The 22,935-nt window shown below is 45.7% G+C and overlaps 1 protein-coding gene across 1 annotated transcript; it reads left to right on the plus strand.

The window, feature by feature from the left end:
• On the plus strand, positions 1-16,508 carry LOC135909429 (uncharacterized). Its single transcript, XM_065441388.2, has 3 exons — positions 1-17; positions 11,074-11,254; positions 13,174-16,508. Coding segments are annotated over exons 1-3 (513 nt in total). The 5' UTR covers positions 1-15; the 3' UTR covers positions 13,504-16,508.
• The last annotated feature ends 6,427 nt before the right edge of the window (positions 16,509-22,935 follow it).

The following is a 22,935-nucleotide window of genomic DNA, read 5'->3' on the forward strand; positions in this document are numbered from 1 at the left end:
TTCCAAAGGGCTAAAATGTAAGTGGCACATTTCGTCATTGTTTCCCACGTTTCATTAAAAGACCGCCGCGCGTCCCACGCGAAGGGAATTTCTCTTACGTAAGAGCGTGTCTTCATTCGCTTGCGCGAGGCGCTCACTGCCACTCATGACAGCGATTCGCGTGATAACGAGAAGATGGCCGAGGCGATGACCAATAGCATATGCATACGCATATGCAATAGCATATGCAATTAGGAGAAGTTTTGTGACTACGAGCCCACGCGTTTGAAATAGGGCCGCTCTCGTGAGTCTTATCTCGCGTAAGAGCAGCTCATTAATGGCTGGCGCCTCAGACGTCGTTCCGTTGGCCACCGCGATCGCCCCGGAGATTGGCACTGGCCGATCGCGGGCAATCGCGGAGCAAACATATACGAAGTAAACTTATGCGAACTTCTACGAGCAAACTTATATGAACCTATAAGAAAAGCTTCGTGATTTAAGCCTCCCTAGTCTTCTAAGACACACAGAAAAGGTGGGTTCAAAACAACTGGATAACTCTTTTTCCTCAGGGGTGATAGCCTCTACAATGGCGGGTGCGAACCTCTGAGCCGTTTCCAAGGTCATTGCATAGATGGCGGGAAGGCTAGGAGCTATATATATAATCCTATATGTTTCAAGGTATAGGAAACCATAACCACCACTATACGCATAGCTGCCCTATAACGTGTTCGCGAAAACTTGCTTCACCACAATGCTAAGCCTTATGGGGTGAAAGCTGCTTCTGCGATTCCGTCCGTTAGGGTATATTGGAAATTATATTTTATATTTACGTATTTACGTATTTACGTATTTATATATTTACGTATTTACGTCCCTATTTTTATGTTTACGTATACGTTTAGCCGGGTGCGTAGACATGCCGATGGTAAAACTCATTATAAATAAATAATAGCAAATATTAGAACGATGGCCTCTAGATTGGCACGACAGCGATTGAACTATCAGAATTTTTTTTTATATGTGATAAAGCAATCCAGAAAACAAAACAAGAACAAAGGACTACGAGAATTGAAGGCAGCTCTAGACACGTCCATTAAAAAAGCCAGGGCTTTTTTATGCGAACATATATACGATACACACAAAAGAACGAAATCATGAAAGAAAACGAAACAAATCTCTAAAATGGTTAGGTTTTCTGAAGACAGCGTTCATTATTCGCAGCTTATTCCTTAGCCCGAATTCTACCAACATCTCTCCTCTAGTGTTTCTAGAATCGACGCCGTAGTTGCCAAATGCTTGTTCACCGGCCTGCCCTTTTCCCGCTTTTGCATTGAAGTCGCCCATACTACAGTATACTGAGTTTGTACTTTTCTCATGGCTAATTCCCCATCTTCATAAAACTGATCTGCTTCACCATCATCATGACTGGAGGTTGGAGCGCAGGCTTGTACCAGCTTTAATCTATACCTTTTATTAATTTTTATTACGACTACTGCTACCCTCTCATTAATGCTGTAGAATTCGTCAATGTTGCCCGCTATGTCCTTATGTATTAGGAATCCTACCCTGTATTGCTCCTTATCTGGGAGTCGTCTACAGCAGAACACGTGGCCTTCAGTCAGCGCTGTATAAGCACCACCAGTTCTTCTAATCTCACTAAGGCCAATGATATCCCAAACAATGGCTGACAGTTCCTCAAAAAGTCCTGCTAAGCTAGCTACACTCGAGAGAGTTCGGGTTTAACTGTTGCCAGGGTGAGTCTCCATTGGCGGCCCGTCCAGATCCAGAGATTCTTAGCACACTCTGCTGCGTTACAGGTCTGACCGCCGCCTTGGTAAGGTGCTCTGCGGTTTCTGGGGGCTGAGGGCTATGGGTTATTTGGAGGAACCATGGAGGAGGTAGTGGCCGAATACTGCACCAGGGAAGCCAATTCCTGTTATGGCGAGGGAGTGTCTTTGTTGTTTAGTGGGTCCTTCTAATTGGATTAGTGTAGCCCCACTGGTTCTCGGCGTTTTTGCCAGTGTCAGGCGCCACTCCAAGTTTGGAGATGTAGAGTACTGGAGGAGGTGAATTCGAGATTAGCACCTTCAGAATAAAAAAAAAAGAAGAGAAAAAAAGAAGGAAGAAAACTCGAAGATTCGAACTCCTGACTAAGACAACCGAGCATACAAGCTAGCTCAGTCAGATAACCCTGCAGGCTGTGAGGCCTCCTTATGGCAGAGAATTTCAACTTAGAGGATCTTACATGCCTAAAAACGCCCTTGATTTATCTGTATTGACGGGTTTGGTAGACGGGTATCACAATGTAGATTTATTTCTAAATGGTTCTAACCTCGTAGTTCCGGAATCTCACGTACGCAGACGACCGTGAACGCGGTTACGTATACGAGACGTTTCGACGACCTCGAACACCACTCAAAACGAGTAGGGGGCAAAATAGTGGTGCACGGAACTGGTCGCTTCATTCACCAGAAAGGAGACGAGACATGGGGCACATTCATCTTGTGCTGCGTCGAAGGCCGAGCCATCGAGAGTGGATAAGCAGCACTGCCATATACCTAAATATGCACGGAAAATCTCGTTCACGAAGAAATCCGAAGACTCCGACACATGTCCCACGTGGCAGAAAATCAGGCGTGATGAAGCGATGGTACCAGAAATGGCCGACGGCGCAAGGAGTAAAAGCACGTCAGAAAATCCTAGGATTGACGTCGAATTTCTCAGGGAGGTTCCTGCAAACAAAGCAAATTAATGGCTCTGAAAAGAAAATTTGGCACATCTGTGTCTGGGTGGGAATCGAACCCGGGCTTCCGGAGTGCGAGACGAACACGCTTCCCCGACGCCACGGTTCTGGCTGACTGAAGGTGTGCGTGGTGAGTGCATCATTGCACACGTCACGTCGTAGCCATCTGGCTGCAACGTTACAGTGACTTAAAGTAAGGTGACCTAATATGGAGTAAAGTGAATAAAGGCGAAGTGAATGAGTGTGAATTAAAGTGGATCAAGGTTGATTAAAGTGGATTAAGGTTGGTACAAATAAGAGCAGGTTGGATTAAGGTTGGTACAAGTAAGAGCAAGGCGGATTAAGGTGGAGTTGTGAAGGGCACGTGACAATGTACGACGTCACATATCATGAACGCAACAATTTAATTAAGTAAGTCATAATGCATTCGCATTCAAATCACGGACGTCGGGATACTTAAGTGACTGTCAATTTTATTGAACAAGCAAAAAATAAGAACCCGGAGCCATTTGATACTGGCGTCTTCGAAAAAAGTAGGCTGTTCATTAGCAAATAAAACGAAGGTCAAGGCTCCCTTTCTTTAATATCGCGACAGTAATGTTCAAGAAAGGGCAGTTCGACCTTCACTTTCATTTTAAATGTCGCACCTGCGAATATGTAACAATTAGCTGAAGTGTGTTACCTAAAACATTAGTGCTGGAGTAAACGCAGCTATTGACGCCTGTACGTTCAGCAAAGAACGCTCACTGCTATCGCGTTTGAATCTGGTTGAACACTGCCTCACAACATGACGCTAGCGGTGCTGCGGCCGCTGGCAAGCGTCTCGGGATCGCGTTAACTGTAGTAATCGTTGTAACACCAGGCTCAAGCTTTCAAGCAATGACCATTCGCTTTGGCGCCACGTAAATTTTGCAGCGACAAAAACGTCCACCAGCGACAACGTAAAAAGGTATCTCGCCGGCGCTCAAGCGCTGCGACCTTGTTACCTAACAGCCACTACAAAACTGCCAGGCGCGGGAAACAACCCCATCGGAATAATTAATTTATACTGCGCTTAAATATCCATTGCTTCCATTGTTTTGCGTCTTATTGCTGTCTTTGTCGCTATAGAGGCAACAGCTGCTTTCATCATGGCTTTATTCAAGGCGCAAGCCTTTCGTTCCGGTTAAGGTTCTCTTTATAGCCCGAGTAGAGAGGAATTGATTGCTCCATGTACGTAACGTAACTCTTCTCGTTGAAGTAAATCGGCGATTCTTTTCGCCATCATGACGCGCAGATAAGACTTGATTTAGTTCGCACTTTCTATATACACGAGTTATAAGGATAGAACGAAGATATTGCGCCTGCAAAGCTTAATTAGCTTCAATTTGTTCCATGCTCTCAAAAGCTTTCGTCCAAGGAGAGCTCGGAAAGCCTGAAAGCGATATTTGTAGACAGGAAACAAAAAGTGAAAAAAAAAGTATTGCACGGGCTAAATGGTGTCGCGACTGCTGATGTTGTTCTTCGTTCAGTATTTATTTATTTATTTATTTACGAAAAATATTAATATTTAAGAAAATATTAAGTTGCCATCATCATCTGACATCGATGACATTAACTTTAAACAACTAAAAAACACGAAACACATTTCTGCAGAATTTCTATATTATTTTCACAGTCGCTTGCCACAGGCACCATACCAGACGAGTGGAAGATGGGGAAGGTTACTCCAGTCTACAAATCGGGCAACAAAAATTCTCCCCTAAGTTACCGCCCCATCTCATTGACAAAAGTTCCCTGCAAGATCATGGAGCATGTAATCTACTCTCATATTATGAACTTTCTAGACGCGCTAACATTTGCACTATTTCTTCATGATGTTCATGCTAATCTTGACCGTGACATACAAACAGACGTCATATTTTTGGATAAAGCGAAAGCGTTTGACAAAATCGCTCATCAACGCCTATTACTAAAACTTTCTTGTTTGCATTTGCATCCTGATATCCTAAAATGGCTTGAGCAATTTTTAGCTAACCACTCACAGTATGTCTCATTTGATTACCACGCTTCAAACATTACACTCGTCACATCAGGCGTACCACAGGGGTCCGTCCTTGGCCCCCTTCTTTTCTTAATTTATATTAACGACTTACCCTTGCATATGTCCTGCCACATCCGTATGTTTGCCTATGACTGCGTTATTTACCGCGCAATCAATACCATCACTGACCAAATAACTCTTCAATCCGACCTTAACCGGGTACAAGAATGGTGTGATGTTTGGCTGATGGCACTCAACTCTAATAAATGCAAACTTGTCTCGTTTACCCGTCGTCATCACACTCTACGCTTTTCTTATCGGATTGGTGACGTCACCGTGGAATCCTACAAATACCCAGGTATCACCTTGACTAATGATCTAACCTGGAATGCGCATGTTATTGATGTTATTTCATCGGCTAACAAGACATTGGGCTTTCTAAGACGTCACCTTCGCCTCGCTCCATTGCGTGTAAAACTGTTAGCCTACAGATCATTGGTAAGAACGAAATTCGAATACGCATCTGCGATCTGGGATCCGCATCAAGCATATCTCGCCAACGCCCTCGAGGCAGTTCAAGATCGCGCTACCAGGTACATTCATTCCACATACTCTTACAACGTCGGCATATCACCTTTAAAAAAAAAAATCTTCCTTATCGCTTCTATCAATTCGTCGCCGCATTGCCACCCTTTCCCTCTTCCACAGGTTCTACTATTCGACGCTCAATCGACCGCCATGCATTGTTCCCCCAACGCGCCGGTCACGACGCATTGGCCATCCCCAGCAAGTAGCACAACCACATTCACGCACAAATACATTTTCAGCCCCATTTTTCTACCAAGCATCTAAAGACTGGAATAGACTTCCTCATCAAATCGCTGCCATCACCTGCTCTTCACAATTTGTTCAACATGTAACAACATTTTATTTACAGAATTGAATGCATTATAACACTTGTTTGTATATGTTGCATTCCCGCCCCTTACGTAACACCCCTAATACGGGGTGTTTAAGGAAATAAAATGAAATTTATTTACTTATTTGTACATTTGAATGAAATTTCATTTTGTGTCAGACGAACGATGGCCCTTTAAGCACTAGCAGAAGAGAGAGAGAGACGCAGAGCAAGAAAAGGCGGAGGATGTCAGTCAGACGAGCGTCCGGTTTGCTACCCTACATTGAGGCTAAGGAAAAGAGGGGAATAGAAAAAGGAAAAAGAGTGAGCAAATGGACACAGCGTGAGCGCGCAAGCATGCGTAGGAGGTGAATTTTATTAAGCATTCTTATTTCCTACAGTTCTTTCGTTCATCAAAATCGATCAGTTCGTTCTACAGAGGGAGACAAACATTCCCAACCACAGAGCGGGAAACGTTCAGACAAAAACAGAGTTCGACTACGTGCCCGATTCGCACTATACTGTCTGCTCTGTCCGGAACCTTTGTTCGTCGCAAGGTGCTACAGTTCCCATGTGCTGAACAATTAATTGGCCCCACCAAAATTGCACGAACGGCTCCTAGGAATCGAAGATATGTGGAAGATGGCAGAAGAACGCATTTCACAGATACTCCGAGCGTTATTTCGCCGGATGACCCAATCGTTAGCTAGCTCAAGACGAGTTAATTGACTTCTAGAGAAATCCAAAAGCTTTCAAATAAGAAGAGGCGTACGACATCACGTTTGGCGCACCCCAGCTGGCAACCGTTGATAAGAACAACCCTGCTCACCTGTGCCACGTGACAGAGGGACGCGTGCATCTGTCACTTTGTGTGTGCAGATTTTTTTTTTTATTGAAGCGAATAATAAGAAAGGTTGAAGCCTTTATGGCGGCACCGGCTACTCCTTGTCCCTTAGCAACGGAAACAAATAGGCGCAAGAAGGGAGAATAATGTCACAAAATATGGTTCTCATTAGAACACCAGAACAATAAAAGCTATACAGTTAAACCAGCACATGAATCGCAAAGTCTTGTGCATGAGTTCGTTACGCATACGCATATATAAAGTCAAATATCTCGAACAGCCAAAACACAGGACACGTGCAATTACACTGCAAGCACAGAACACAATTACACATAGCGTAAAAGTTATGATCATCACATAACTCAATTTTGAACCCAGAATAACATCTATATCACTCATTTAGCTTATTAGGATAAACTGAAATTTAATATTTCTCCAAAATGTTCGTGTCCTTTTTTAGAGTGAATGGTCTCCTGTCTAAAAGCAACAAATTTGCTTGCAATACCCTTTGTGGTGGGTCATATTTAGTGCGCTAGAGAAGGAGATGATGCACATCTTCGTCTGGATGCCACAAGAACACTGCAGACTAGAGGCACGTTTTATCCTGCATAAAAGGTGTCTCGTAATGAAATCTTGTTTAACTAATTTCATACTCTGTGACGTTTTGGTTGGTTGATGAGGTTTACCGCCCGAAGCAGAAGAGGGATTAATTACGAGAGACGCAGTAGTGGAGGGTTGCGAATCAAGAGAGTGCCAGGGGTTCTTTAACGTGCGCCAGGGGCACGGCAATCGAGCGTTTTTTTCTTCTTTTCTTTCCCGCCCTCGTCATGCAACGACCGCGGCTGGAATTTGAACCCGCGACCTCCATGTTCAGCAGCAGAACGCCATATCCACTGATTCACTGCGGCTGGTACTCTGTACATATACTAAAGCAGACAAAACGTCATGCTCTGGTTAACAGTTCCGTGCTCTGCACTCTAGCCACACCCCCTTTCTTCTACGCTGCCGATGTGAAGGACGTTCAATAAAAGGACAATTGCTTCTATCTTGACTTTGAATGGAAGGAAGCGCATACGGCTCAGAACTGATGCTGCTACGAGATCAGAGCTCCAGACATGCTTTGTTACGCTATAACATGACATTATCAACAATGAGAGTCGAAATACGAGAGATGACCCGCACGACAGCGTCTGGCTTGTACAGCGGGTCATAATTCGTGACCTGCACATCGCAGAAACCCGACACGGCGTTCTTCGGCCGCCTTTCTCATCGCATATCCGTATCGCGAACGCAGGCTTCCCGAGGCCCCATCAACGTTGTGCAAACAAAGCAGAAACAAATCGATCGAACAGAGCGCCCACAACAGAGGGAGAGGCTGGGCGTCGATCGAACGTCGCACATGGCCCGCGTGGCGTGTTGAGGCTGTTCCTTGTGCCTCATATTACACCGGGTGCGCGTCATCATCATGCTGCTGCTTGCGCCTCTGTTGAGAACTCAAACTTACATCTCAGCCGCATCGCTGGGTCCGACCGCTGCAGGCTGAAATCGATGACGGTTGTCTTTGCACAACAACGACAAAGCTATATGAGCTGGCTCTGCAAGCAAACCTCTCCGCTCTCATCTTGTTAACCCCGAACCTTCCTTCCTTCTCCACCTCTCTCTGAAGCATTGATTATAGATGGAGCACCAGGCTACGGATCTGGGCCGGTATTCACAGAAACTTCTTAAGAGGAAGCTTTAGCTACGGTGCTCCTATCTAAATACACGTAAAAGGAAAATTCTCTTTTCTCGGCATCCATGGCACCAAATTTGACGATGTTTGTTGCATTTGAAACAAGAACTTAAAATCTAGCGACTGTTGGTTTCCAATTTTCGATTTAGATTGTTAATTTTTTAATACAAGCTGGCAAAAATCGAAAAGTTTCAAAAAACGAAACCATCAAGTTTACAACTCTCTCACTCAGCAAGCAAAAATGATATCACAATTCTGTGAATTGCATCTGATAGCACATCTAAATCGGACAAAATTGATGTTTGACATGAATTAAAAAAATTGAGTAATATGTAAATACAGCTTTTGCAGAACCCTTGCACACAATGTAACAAATTCACGTAAGATATAAATTGACATCTCGAATGTGTCCGCTTTGTATGATCTAATGAATGCCATTTACAAAACCGCGATATGTGTTTTTGATGCAGAGCTATTAATTTATAAATTTGGTGCATCTATATTTTTCGAACTTTCAAATTTTCGAAAATCCTTTTCATAAAATTCAGGCCTAGTGTCATAAATCAGACACTAGACTTTAACATTCTCCCTCAAATACAACAGATATTATTAAAATTGGTCTAGCGGTTATCTCAAAAAAGCGTTTTCGCGTTTTACGTGTATTTGAATAGGCCGCGTCGGAGTTGGGCCCGAGCTAAAGCTTCCGCTTAAGCTAGAACATTTTGTAAAAGAGTGCCAGCTAATCGCGATGTAGGCCATAATATTAGCGAAGGCGGACGGCCAATGGCTAACTACACTTACGAACGAAAACTTTTGTGAATTCGGCCGTAGCTACAGTGGGATTGGTCTCCACCTCGGCAAATTGTTTGTTCATCCACTTTCATTTCCATTAATTTATCATTTCTTTATCTAATTAGTACGTACAAATAATTTCCCCTATGTTGTCCTTGGTGTGCTTACTGGCTTCTTACAATACATACATACATACATACATACATACATACATACATACATACATACATACATACATACATACATACATACATACATACATACATACATACATACATACATACATACATACATACATACAACTGTCATTACAGGGACATGAAATTTACCTCCTATATTTCTTTTCTGCGGTTTTTATTATTATTTCTGCTAAATTTATTATTTCGGGGCGTTCTACTCCAGCGGCGGCTGCGTATGCCGCGGCCGCGCGGGCTATATATGTTGAAAGCGATCTTCGATGGGAGCAGGGTGCACCGGTTACTGATAGCTTTGCGTGCGCTGTGTTCTAGCCGCTTAGTTCGCGTTGATGAGAGAGGCAGCACGAAGGTCAATTCGCTCGCTGCTGCTGCCGTGCTTCTTCACTCCAGCGTTTCGACAGCGAGTTTCCGCGGTCATCGGGCGAGATGTGTTCATGTTTGCTTCAGCGCGCACAACACCATGCTTGTTAATTTAGTTAGTAAGCGAATGCTCACACGTTTATACGGCCGATAAAGCTACTGTCCTTACATCGTATAGCTGTCTACTAATTTGCTATCGCAATCAATGCTTCGCCTTTCCGGCGAAACTGCGACTATATATACGAAAGCGTCAAAAGGCCCATTGAGCGAAAAAGCCGGCGTCTGTAGTCTGTAGCAGCGAAACGGCACTTAAGCTCCCACTGGCTGTGACGCCACGTCACGAGCGCGCCTTGATGGAGCAGAGCAGGCGAAAGGGTACACTTGCTTTAACGCTAGCGCGCCAGGCGTTGCGTCAGGGGAGAGGGCATCGTCGAGACGCCACGAAACCCTCGCTCTCGGAAGCAGGCGCGCGGTGCGTATCTCTCTCTTTCTCTCACCCCCCCGGGCTTAGGTGCTGCGCGCGCCTGCCAGCATTGGTGGATGCTGCTGCTTCCTCGGTCTCTGGTCGCGCAGGACGTCGGTGGCATGCGGCGTTGGCACCGCATGCTGCTGCTGCTTGCTGGCTCGGGCAGCATGTACGGCTATGGCACATTACTCGCAGCGCAAAACTCGAAGGACCACTCAGCGGCGTTTATTTGGACATCCATGCTTTCGCATGCACTACTCATAAGTGCGCACGTGTCGTCGGATTTTCTTAATCGATTATGTGATTGATGGGTTTTAATGGCGCAATGGCATCTTTGGCCAAAGAGCGCCAAGTCTATTTTAATAGATTATAGTTGCTAGGTTTGACGGACGCGCCGCAGTGAAGGGACATAATTTTGACCACCTGGCGTTCCTTAACCTGAACGTTAATCTAAGGCATATGCCGCAAAACGCATCTTGTGCGTTTTGATCGAGCGGCCGTGCCTTAGATTTACGCGCGTCTTTGAATACTGCCCCATTGGAACGCGACTACAATCGCGGCCAGGAGTCGAACTCGCCATCTCGTGCTCAGCTGCAAAGTGCCAATGGCCGTGGAAGGCGTTTACTAAGTTGGAATTTCAAGAAATTAAACATGTCTTTTTTCATTTTCAATGTTCTAAAACCAGAAAACAGACAAAGACAGAAACACACGAGCATGTGCTGTACATATATGATGCCCTACCCCGGTACGCAAGCCGGCATTCTTATGCGAATCACAAGCGACATGCGCAACTTACGTAAGCAGCAGAATGCCCTGGCAAGCAACGTCCCCCACTAAAATCAGGATATTCTGTACCAGGCACATTGCCTCGTTCGTAACTTTACCTTATCACAAGAACAGCAAGGAACAAAACGTTGTCGAACAAGCTCAACGAGAGGCGGTTCCAGATAGCGGGGATGCAGGTAAATACAGCCGCTGTGACCACGAACAGCAGTTTACTGCTCGGCGTGACTCGGTGCACGTCCACACCTTTGCGCAGGTCGTCGCACGTCCGGTTCTTCCACCGACGGAACCAGAGCCGTGAGCAGCGGCTCCTGGCCATCCAGCAGGCGGCCTCGGCGGCCAGCAGAGGCCAACACCTGTCGCGCGACATGAAGGCCCTGCTCACCAACCTGTCGCCCGCCGAGCGAAGGCTGGTCGCCATCAAGAACAACCTCCAGGTAAGACGTCGGCGATACCTACTTTCGCGGGGCACTTTCCAGGCCAAAAGGTGCTGGGACGAAACAACTAACTCTGCGATAAATTTACCTACAGCTAGTAAGCTTCCAGCAAGTGACGGTAAGCTGCCGTACAGTTAGTTGCCGGGTAACGAATGAGTGACACGCGAAACGTTTTTGCCTTTGTAGCTGATCCTTATTTAATTTTTTTTTTAACCGGGGTTAACTTTATCCACGGTTAAAATTCTTCTCGTATGCGGCTCCACAGCTTGACCTGGCAGATATTCTTTCACAGCAATATACGCTATTAGGACTTTCCCTATATTTTGTTCCTTGCTCAGCCTTGACGGATCAAGTGCTTCATGACTGCTTTCATATTCTATAACTATATATACGGACGGACATGACCCGTAGGCGAGCGGCAAACAGGCTGCAGTTAGGAGACCACTGGCTTATCCGTTACGTCTCGAGGCTTTCAAACAGGCAGTGGACTGCGAGAATACGCAATTACATTGCGATAGGGGGCAGAAATTCAACTTTCTGGCGATCAGGTTTACAGGTGCCATTCGGGGAATCACTGAAACTGAGTGCTAAGCTGACGAGCGTTGGCCCACATACGTCGGCTATTTATATCTTCACTGCGCCCTACAGTGTTCGCAGTGTGAAAAACGGACAGCCGCACTACAGTACTGCGGCACAGGGGGCACGGCTTGCCAGCAAAAGCACGTAAGAAATCTCTGATGGCCGAAGCGCAGCTGTTGAACAGCACGGTCACTACTCCCGACACTCGCCTCTGCTCGCTTGTATCGCGGCCTGCGCTCGACTTTTTTACTTGTCCGGGCACCGGTGTTTAAACAGGCGCGATTGCCGTGAACGGTTAAATGTATATACATAAGCATCTCTGACACTCGATCTCCATTTACCCGTTCTTTCGATTGTTTTTCACCCGTATGAGCAAGGGCGGGAAAAAAAAAAGTGCCTCGGAGATCAGTGTCCGAAACGGTGGCATCTAAGGTCATGAGCTTGACGGTACAGATCATAGATAAAGCTTCCAGAAACCCTTCTGCTCATTACAACTTTGCCAGGGATGCTGCCGAAGAACTTGCATGTACGCACTGCACGAAAGCGTGAAATAGATAAGTTCAAATCTGGTCGCTGACGATCGTATACGGGGTTTGGGCAGGAATCCGCGAAAAGACTAGCAGTGGTGTTGCCCACGTCGAGCCGTCATGCTCGAAGGTAGATAATAAAATGAAAATCGTGCTGTAATTGAAAAAAAAAAATCAAAATTCGTGGATCCGTAACATTACTACGTGAACGGGTTGCCAGCGAAGCTGTTTGGGCTCGTACATGGGCTGCATATATTATGCAATCGTACATTTTTCTTTTCAATATGGCGCTACAATACGCCGACACGAACGACTTCTCAGGATGATACCAGTTTAGCGATATTAATTCCTGAACATTACGGAGAAATGCATAGGCATTCCAGTTACTTTTGTACTTGAATGCATAAAACCACGTTTTGTTAAGAAAGTAACTGGAACGTCAATGCATTTCTCGGCAAAGTTCGCAAATTAATATCTGGAAACTGCAGCCATCCTGAGAATTCGTTCCTAGCAAGCTGGCGGCCTCCCTGTGGCCCTTGCAGATCTCCCTTCTCCTGAACATCATTCCCTCTTCCCAGCTATGACCTAGTCGGGCTTCTTCGCACTTGAACGATTTCGTCACAAACGAGAAGAGCTGAAGCCAACAAATGTGGTTATCAGTGACACTGAGAAAAGCTGAAGCTATATAGACGTTCCCATACGAGTTACGGGAATGTAAAGCGCACTATGAACTTCGGCAGTGCGGTTGACTGTTAGCCCACACGCGTCAGAATCTATACCCGTAGTGCCGTTCATTCGCCCCTTTGAGCGCAGGTCACCCCGGGCCACGCGGTGCCCTTCCGGCGGGTGCGGTCGCAGTCCGTGATGTTCCAGGCTGACCCCAGCCGCCGCAGCCCCGTGCGCGCTCGCTCGCTGTCGGTCAGCGACTTCGGCGAGCGGCCCCGGCTGCAAAGCTTCGGCGCTCCGGGGCGGCTCACGGCGCACGAGGAGGACGCCCGATTCCGGAGGTACACGCGCCAGGTGTACGTCCTGTTCGCGGTGCTGGCCGCCGTCGTCGCGGCCGTCGCCTGCTACACCTTCCAGAGGATCCGACACCGGAAGGACCAGCAGCTGCACGACGCGGCACAGCAGCTGGACTTATGAGCGTCTCCCTACGGCAAGCGGACACGTCCCGACTAGCGGCACTTCTGGAAGCAGATTCGATCGATCGGTAGGTATCCCGGCTACTGCCAGGGAAGCTGGCTGTGCACTTGCGTGGAGCATCAAAGCGATGGTAGCCGAGCGCAGCCGGCGACGCCAGGACCCTTCGGAACTCGGCAGCTAGCGACGTGGCACACCTCAGCTGCTGACAAGAAAGCGGCACGCACTCATGGTTCGTGAGGGAGACCAAACCGACCTTGGCCGGAGGACGCCTCTTTTAGAAAATCAGCGCTATTGAATGGTGACTGACGACGACGCACATTCTTGCCACCGCCAGGAAAACGGTATACACAGCTCTCCACGTTCGCCCAAGACGTCGTGGCGGATTGACCGGTATGGTTGCCGGCTGCTATTTACAAAGATTTAAAAGCGAGAGCACATTTGCCACTGCATGGTTGGTGACTGCATCGTGTTTCTGACTAGTTATGTTTTCGAGCTATAGCCGCTTTGCGCATGTCTAGTGGAAACGCTTGGGAGCAGATATGTTGGCTGCACTCGAGAGACGGTTTAATCAATTTTCGCTTCAACGCGGCTTCGTCGGGGTGACGTCATTGTTTGGTATGACCGCTTTTTTCAGCAATCTATGTACAACAGGACATCCTGGCGCTCTTACCCTTCCTTCTTATAATATGCAAACCCTTAACAGCGCGTGTGCATACACTGAACGTGCAACAGTAATTCTCTCATTCATGTGACGCACTGTTTTACGATGATTTAATGAATGTCTTTCCATATGCCGCACGCTTCTCGTAAAAGAATCACTTGGTACGATAGTATCCAGGGTGTCCAACAATCATGCACCAAGATTTAAAAGTATGAAAATGCCACGTAGCTGGACAGAACCAAGGTAATGTTGTTTGTCGTCCCTTGTCGATACTCAGACTATCTTTTGCATTCCACCTAATGACACAGTTCTAATTAATTGATCAACTTCTCAAACATAATTAGATGAAAACTGTCAATGAGAAAATTGCAGAACATGAAAAACTACCGATACAGCTTTCTGTTGCTGAATACGTGCTACACAAGTGTCTTCCGGGCGTGGAAGAAGCCCGTGAATATACGGAAAATGTCTCGAGCGGCCGGTCGCGCGACAATTTTGCGTCTATTGACGGGCTTCTTTCACGCTCGGAAGAACACTATTATGCAACACGTATAGCACAACATAAAGCTGTGTCGGGCGTTTTTAATGTTGCTCTAAAATTCTATCATTGATAATTTTCATCTAATATTTGGTTAATTCATCAATTAAGACTAATTTATATAATTACGTGGAATGCAGGAAAATATTCTATTTCCAACAGACGGCAAACAGCATTACCCTGATTCTGTCCAGCTACTTGGCATTTGCATACATTTAAATGTTCGTGCACGATAGTTGGATCACCCTGTCTGTTGGGCCGTGCCAACCAGTCTGTAATGTGCAAGGCGCAACATAATTACGCTTGCTACTTGTCGTTCGGCGTCGTCGGCACCTGATGCTATGTCTTCTATTTCCTCTAGCAATACCTCTCAATCGCTCACGCCTTCCCTCTTAACAAAACACGCACCGTATTTGCACACTACCGTGCATCACCACGCACGCTTGTGACAACCGTGACGCCGCCTGAGACTGTACCGTCTTGTGATGTCCTCACCATTGCTGCTGCTTAATGTGACACTCGGATAACGGTTGTACTTCGCGGGATGCAATCTGTCGGCTGTACTACCCCCTTTTCCACTCTGCACTTGTTTTCTTCACCATGACGCAGAGTTATTCTTTGCTTTGATGAACTGTTATCCTTGATCAGCAATGCTAGGCCACGCCGAGCTGGCAAAAAGCAGAAATGTGCATTCGAATATGCCTGATCAACCTTTCGACCACATTGTCATCAAGCTGTCCGTGTTGCCTGCTATTGTATTTCAGCTTTCATATACAAGGTGTTTCAGCGAACACTTTAAAAATCATTAAAGGTTGCCTGTGGCAAATAGCACAATTCCAGTTCATGAGGTGGTCCACTCGAAGCGGCGGATACTACTTGCAAAAAAAAAACCAACACAAAAAATAAATTGAAATTGATAATCAACCAATTAACAAAAAATCACTAAATAACGTTTAAACTAATCACCTTATGACCCACGTTGAAATTTACAAATTCTATCCGTGGAGTTCGCGGCGCTGATTCACTTGGAACGAATTCTCAGGCTGACACCAGTTTCTGAGATATTCCCGAACTTTGCGGAAATGGAGTGTCGCTCCAGTTACTTTTGTGTTTGAATGCATCAAACGTTTCGTTAACAAAGTAACTGGAACGCCAATGCATTTTTCCGTAAAGTTCGGGAATTCATACTTCGAAACAGGTGTCATCCTGAGAATTCCATCCAAGCGAATCCGCCTTGCGAACTCCACGGCTAGTAAATTGCAATATGGGCCATACGGTAATTAGTTAGAGTTTGTGTTTTTAATGAGTCTATTACGCATTTTCATTTTTTGTATATGCATAGTTGTAACACCCGGCATATATACTACATCCCACCACATCCACCACCAATTTGAATTCTCAACAGCACACTTTTCACTTCAGACGTCTAGTTTTCACCCTCATTAGCGAAAAACAAATGGTAGGCGACCCTAGCCTTTGACTTAGGTGTCTCTTAGTAGCGCTCGCGCCTCGGCGTTGTTCTTTTAGGTTAACTTTAGACAAACGCAACGGACGAACCGAACTCGGAGGCAACCGTTTCCCTTTAATAAAGCGGTTAAATATCATGGCACCTTGTGTGTGACGTCATTGGTGACGCCATTACTTCCGCTTTCTACATCCGGGTTTCCAGGAATTTCGCGAAAGCCGCGCTCACGTAGCGCGTCTCTAAAGTCTACGATTCTGTGTTTTTATGTGCAGTCATGAGTGATTTCTAATTATGCCAGACACTTTAGTAACTGATGTTGTAAATAAACTTATTCTCTGATATATCTTTAATGAATCTCATGAATATTGCACTGTACTGTCTTTTTTTTTTCCTGCTTTATTTCGAATTTCGTCCCTGGTCGTCTCAGGGGAAGACGCTCATGTTTCTCACAAGAAACGAGCGTCAAAAAAAAAAAAAAAAACAGCTCTGCATTCGCGATGCTCCCCGAGCTGCTGGCAGCAGAAAATTGTTGCTTTCTTTCCTCATTACATCCACGCCTCTGACGCAAACGAGTGCAAGCAACTGATGGTTTTTGTTGCTTTCATTTCATCTCGTGTCACTCCTGGCTCCAGCATGTATACACAGGCAGCAACAAGCGAAACGCAGTGATTCAGAAGCGTGACCTTCGGCAACACACCGCGCCGTTCTGAAGCGCGTTTCCGCCCGTCTCCTCCTGTCGCGTTTCAGAACGGCGCGACAGGAGGAGACGGGACAGATAAAGGAGCAGCAATTAAGAATAGTTTGCACTGACATTCCGAGATCGACTGATATTCGGAGATGGCTCGTTCATTAGCCTATTTTGGTGGGAGCGACTGGGAAAAAAAAAAAAAACTGAGCCCAGGTGTGTGAATGTAAACTTTCTATAAATAAAAAAAAATGGCTGTGGCTTAGCTAAGGTTACGCCCAGGATGCGAAGCATACTAGCCTTTATTTTAACGCGACAGCGTTAAGGAGCTCGTGTCGCAGAAAAGCCGGTGTCGTTGGTGTCGGTGTCTGCGGCGTTCCACTTCATGAATAAATCGTTGTCGCGCCGAACGCTGCGTTGCTCGACGCTCACCGCGTCCGATGCGGGGGGCGACGCCGCGAGCGACGGCGCGAGTTGGAGCCCCGTTTCTCCTCTGTCGTGACGTCACGGTGTCACGTGGTATTGAAGGCGACACCGCCGCGCCTGAGGAGCTGAGTTGAGCTCTAGTAATATGCTTCGCATAAAACTGCTACTTGCACGTTTCGTAAGTCGCAGTAGCTGGACCACATCATCCGGCGGCAGTTTGCCGAAGGAAGCATGTTTCATCCGTTGCCGACTGTCCAGTATAGAGTGAACAATAAATGTCGTGCATTGACTTAAATGGTTCCTTTTTTATCTCGCGTCTTTTTAGTGCGTACGTAAATTGCATTAAATTATGGGGTATTAGGTTCCGAAATCAAGAGCTGATTATGAGGCGCACGCCGTAGTCTGGGGACTCCGGACTCATTTTGACCGCATACGCAGGCATTTCTTGCATTCCACCCCCATCGGAAAGCGGCAGCCGTGGCGGCGACCGGCGGCTAGAGTTACATTGTATGCGCTACCAAAGGTAGTAACTCTAGCGGCGGCCTCGGCAGCGCACCGCCATATGAATGCGCACATAGACATGTTAAAGTGGCAACACCCGCGCCCTCCTGCCCCGTTAAAATGGATGAACCTGCGAAAATCAAGAAAACATGCTTGACAATGACCCGTTGGACGCTGTTTCGATCGTTGTCCATTACTCGATCGCTAAATAAATACTTCTGATAATGAGACTTACTGTGGAAATTCGCATGAGAATCGGCAAATAGGCCAAACTTTTTTACCACTACGCCTCTGGAACACGAAACTTGGAAGAAAGCACGCGCTCGAAACGGGCTCTGCCGAAACGCTATACGTCGCTATGCGCCAAAAGCAACACTGATAAGGATAGGAGAGAACGATGCCGCCGAACGAAAAAAAGCGCCCGCCGGCTAACATCGATCGCTTGACGCAGAAAAAGTAAATCGCAGCAGTCCGGCCTCTAGGCGTGTTTGTACACAGGGATCCGGTGTTACTGTTCGATGTGTGACCGCGTGCGTTCGTACGCGCACTGCTGGATAACGCGCAGGAGACGGCGGATATTTTTTGTCGGCTTTCGCACGGCTGGTCCTCATTGCGCAACCGTCGAGGCAACGCTGCAGGCACAGCCAACGACACAGCGACCGGCATAAAATCGAAGCACCGCCCAGATTGAGCCGGGCTACACTCTGCGGTTTAGAGCTAACGAAATCGACCAAGTCAGCCGCCACACAATTTGAAACTCTGTGCCGGCAGCTGTCCCGAGCACACCTCTGCTTTCGGGGACCGGCTTCCAATAAAGATAAAAGGGGTGATGAAAAAAAAAAAAACGGGGGGGGGGGTTTACGTGCCAAGCCTTGATGTGACTGCGAGGCACGCCGTAGGGGGGACTCCTGGTTAATTTTGACAATCAGGGGTTCTTTAATTAGTGCACCCAATGCACGGTACAGGGGCGTTGTTGCATTTCGTCCCGATCGAATGGCGGCCGCCGGGGCGGGGATTTGATCCCGCGCCTTCAGGCTTAGGAGCGCAACGCCAAAGCCACTACACCACCACGGCGGGTAAACAAAGAAACGTACCGAGAAAAGAGAGCAGGCATGCGCAATGGTCAATGACGTGTACTCGTACCGGAAGGCGTAGATGCGAACGGCCGCTCTGGTGACGACATCTCGTGGCGCTCTGTTCAACTAAATTGTGCAAACCGTGTTCTACTTATCTGGTGGCATAGGCGCGGTGATCGTAACGGGGCAGACTTGTACACGTTAGAGAGAAAAAAAAAGAACCAATTGCAATTACTTCATTCAAAAATGCAATTGATTACATTTACCAATTACTGCCACACGAAAGTGACTGAAGAATAACTTAAAAGTAATCAATTACTTCTACATTGCTTTCCTCTGATCTTTTATTAACATTGCACAGATACAGTAAAAACAGAACAAGATGACCTAGAACTTTCAGTGCATCCTCTGCAGCCCTTCATACATTGCTCATCTGCACCACCAATTGCTTTTAATAAATATTATCGGTCATTGTCCCTTGTTTATGCTGTGAAGACATCAGCAGCGACACTAAAAATTAGTTCAAGGAGGAAAGAGAGAGGGAGGTTAGTCAGTTCGCTCGATATGGGCTTTGGGGGCTATGGGCGGTGTTATATGTGATCTTGAGCACAAGACTGTGGTTACTCAGCATCTTGGTCCTTTGCGAAGTGCAATGCATTTCATTATTGCTGGGACATTTAGAAGGTGCTCCCGGTTGGGCCAATGAAAAGCTGAAAAAGTTGTCCGCATGTGATTTCCTGGCAATGGCGTCCTAAGTGGCCTTCACTATCGACACATAACAGCACAGGTTCAAAGAGGAAGCAAATACTGAGACCCCGTCTTTGCCTGTCTTAACATTCTCATCCGCAAGGCTGCTGCGCACACCATCTTGGACATTCTATTGTAGTTTTTGCCAAATTGAAGTTATCAAACCTGCGTCACCTGTCACAGCTTGCCTCAGCAATAGAGTAACGGGTTACATGTAATTGGTTACTGAAAAAAAGTAATTGAATTACAGTGAACATTACAGAGTAAGCGAAGTTAAGTGACACTTAAGATTATCTTAAAATGTAATTGATAAGTAACTGATTACATGTAATTTGTTGTGTACAAGTCTGTAACAGAGCCAATATGAAAGGAATTTAGTAGCTTTGCTTTTCTGAAGAGCTGCGCAACACAACACAGCGTTGTTTATCGCAGCATCACAAGATGTCGCAACTGAGGCTGTACTTCGTTATTCAGGTACATGTCTATGTCCAACCTTCATCATGCAGCCACACTACGCAAAGGACAAAGAAATAATATAATCTGCATAAACTGCAAACAAACAACAGATTTTGTCCTTTTTTCTTGTTTCCTTTTGTCCAGAGAAGCTTTTTTAGACGACTTCCACGGTGCAAAAACGTTGCTAACATGTGTTCATTGTTGAAGATTGCAGTGTTTTGAAATGACATTTCATAATACTGCATGATTATGAGACTCTAACCACAGTTGCAATATAAAAATATGTCGTTAAAACAAAAAATTCACAAAGGTGAGCCAACCAATAAGATTTGCGCTTGCGAATCGCATATAACCTCTGATGTTGGGATACACTGTACAGATGCAGTGGTCCGAGTCAAAAGGAATGACAGCTGGAACGAGTCCCAGCTGGCCTTGCGCGCATGCTTTTAATAAGGCCTGCAGGAGACCGTCAGCTTGCCGTACGTTGTGCAGTGATGCGTTGCAAGGGCAGTCGTGCGAACAAAGCAGACAACCAAATAATAGGTTCAGTGTGCCAACCAATAACAATGACAGCATATATATATATAAAGCAGGAATTTGAAGCCTATTGTGCCTTTTCTTTGTTTTTGAGCATATTACCTCCTGCATTAGCCCAATGGTTACGGTGTTGTGTTGCTGAGCGAAATTAAGGTGAGGTGAAGGTGAAATGCGAAAACGCTTGCGTACTGTGCATTGGGGGCATGTTAAAAAACAAAGGTGGTCAAAAAATTAATCCGGAGCCTCCCACTACCACGGTGCGCCTCATAATCAGTTTGTGGTTTCGTTATGTAAAAGCCACCAATTTTTCTTTTTAGCGTACTGTACACATGGAGCCATCATTCCATCATTTGCATCCTTTCTTGTATCGTGTTCTCGCACTGTATGCCAATATTGTTCCATGCAAACTAGCTCTACTGTGCGCTTTGAAGGCTGAAAGACAGACCAAAGCAACAGCCCTGATGCACAAGTCCTTGCTCACTGGCAGCTGGCATTTCATTGATGGGTTTTAATATCCGAAGGCGACACCTGGGCTATGGCTGATGCCACGGTAGAAGGCTCTAGATCGACTGATACTTTCTGAGAATTGTTAACATGCACCTAAATCGAAATACACAAACATTCTTGCCTGACAGCAGCTCACCTTGGCATGCTGATGGCACTCAGTGACAGAATAAAGTAGAAATCATGTGCATATCCGTGAGTGTTTCACAGCAAAGCAAACTTTCTGCAATCTGATGGCTGTGAATATGTAGCAGACAAAACCTTGAAAGGCGCTGTTACATGCAAATGACTTCTGCATGCCCTAGCAAAACTGCTTGCAGCAACATTTAGCTTAGGAAACTGTTCTGCCTCTGCAAGAATAACAATACAGTAGAAACAGAAATGATCAACCGGAGACATTGTGCTGAGGCTTTGAAGTAAGCAGTACTTACTTATTTGATTTCCATATTACTTTCAAAACCGTACAGGAAACAACCTGTATAACAATGTTTACCAGTAACAGTGGGTGTGACTGTAAATGCTTTTTTATGCGCGAGTGTGTGGTTTGCCTTTCAGCATTATTAAGTGTACAAATGTGACATGCAACACTTGTTAAAATGTCTCAATCACAGAAATCTATATGTATAAAGTAACACAAGGTATACTATGTGATGGCAATGGCTGCTGTACTGCCCTCCATTGATGTCACTTATTCCATTTGGCTTGAGCATGCCCATTGCAAGCAGTGTTTTGTGTAAAGTGTGTGCCCTGTCGTGAAGCCTTTGTGTGGATGCTTAACTGTGACATCACTTGGATTCTTCCTTGGATTCTTGCTCTTGAATACTCAACAAAATGCCAAGATGAATATGCTACCCAGGGAAAAAAACCATATGAACCATTGAATACTCAGAAGAGCCAAATTTTATTTCACCCTAAGCAAATGATTAAAAAGCTGCACACAATCTGCACATGTATGTGATAGTTCCAGTCCACCTCTGAAAGTCTGAGGTCGTGTGCATATGTAAAGCTGTACAGAAATCCAATTCTTTTTCTTCGTGGCACCATTGATCTTCTTTGCTAAACTCTACACAGCCAAGTTCATTTCTTAAACATTACAAACGCGGCTTGAAGCACCAAAGAACACTTTAACATGCATGCGTGTCCTTTACATCATTCAGTGACATTATGAATGAAACACGCAGATTCACGAGTAAAGAAACCGTGATGTTAACGGGGACATGAATTTTGAAGACAAAGAAGACAACTTTTTCTTTGTTATTTTTCTAATCTACATGTCGTAGCACAGCCGCTGGCAAATAAATAGCTTGTAACAATGTGTTGTTGAGGAAGGAAAACATCATAATTATCCTACGAAATGCTCAGTTTTGTCTATGAAAGCTTCGAAAAAGAACCATTGTGCACCATTCTCCCCTTCATCAGGGCCAGGCCATCTTGGTCTCGTTTAAAAGAACATTACTTTAGCTTGCTTTCCTGCCAATAAGCCTTCAATGCTACTTTAGAAGGCTACCTGGTTTTGTATCACAAAATGTATATTTTCGCACTCTTTTCACTGTTTTGCATGTTAAATATTTTGGAGGTGGCACCATCTCTTTGCTATTTATTCAATTCTCTCACTTTATTTTTAGCCTGGATACTAGAAAGACACACAATGTGTAACCGCTATGATATATGCCATAAGGGCCACACCCCAACTTGGCAGCCCAAAATTTAGAGAAAAAAAAAAAATTCGGGAGAGAAGCAACCACATGCAGTGCTGGATGCTGCACGCGCGCATTGGCAAATTTTCGCATGCTGCATAGTGCTACTAGATGGCAAGAGCTGCGCATTGACCTCCGA

The sequence above is a fragment of the Dermacentor albipictus genome, chromosome 1, assembly GCF_038994185.2.
Source record: "Dermacentor albipictus isolate Rhodes 1998 colony chromosome 1, USDA_Dalb.pri_finalv2, whole genome shotgun sequence".
NCBI classification, from domain to species: Eukaryota; Metazoa; Arthropoda; class Arachnida; order Ixodida; family Ixodidae; genus Dermacentor; species Dermacentor albipictus.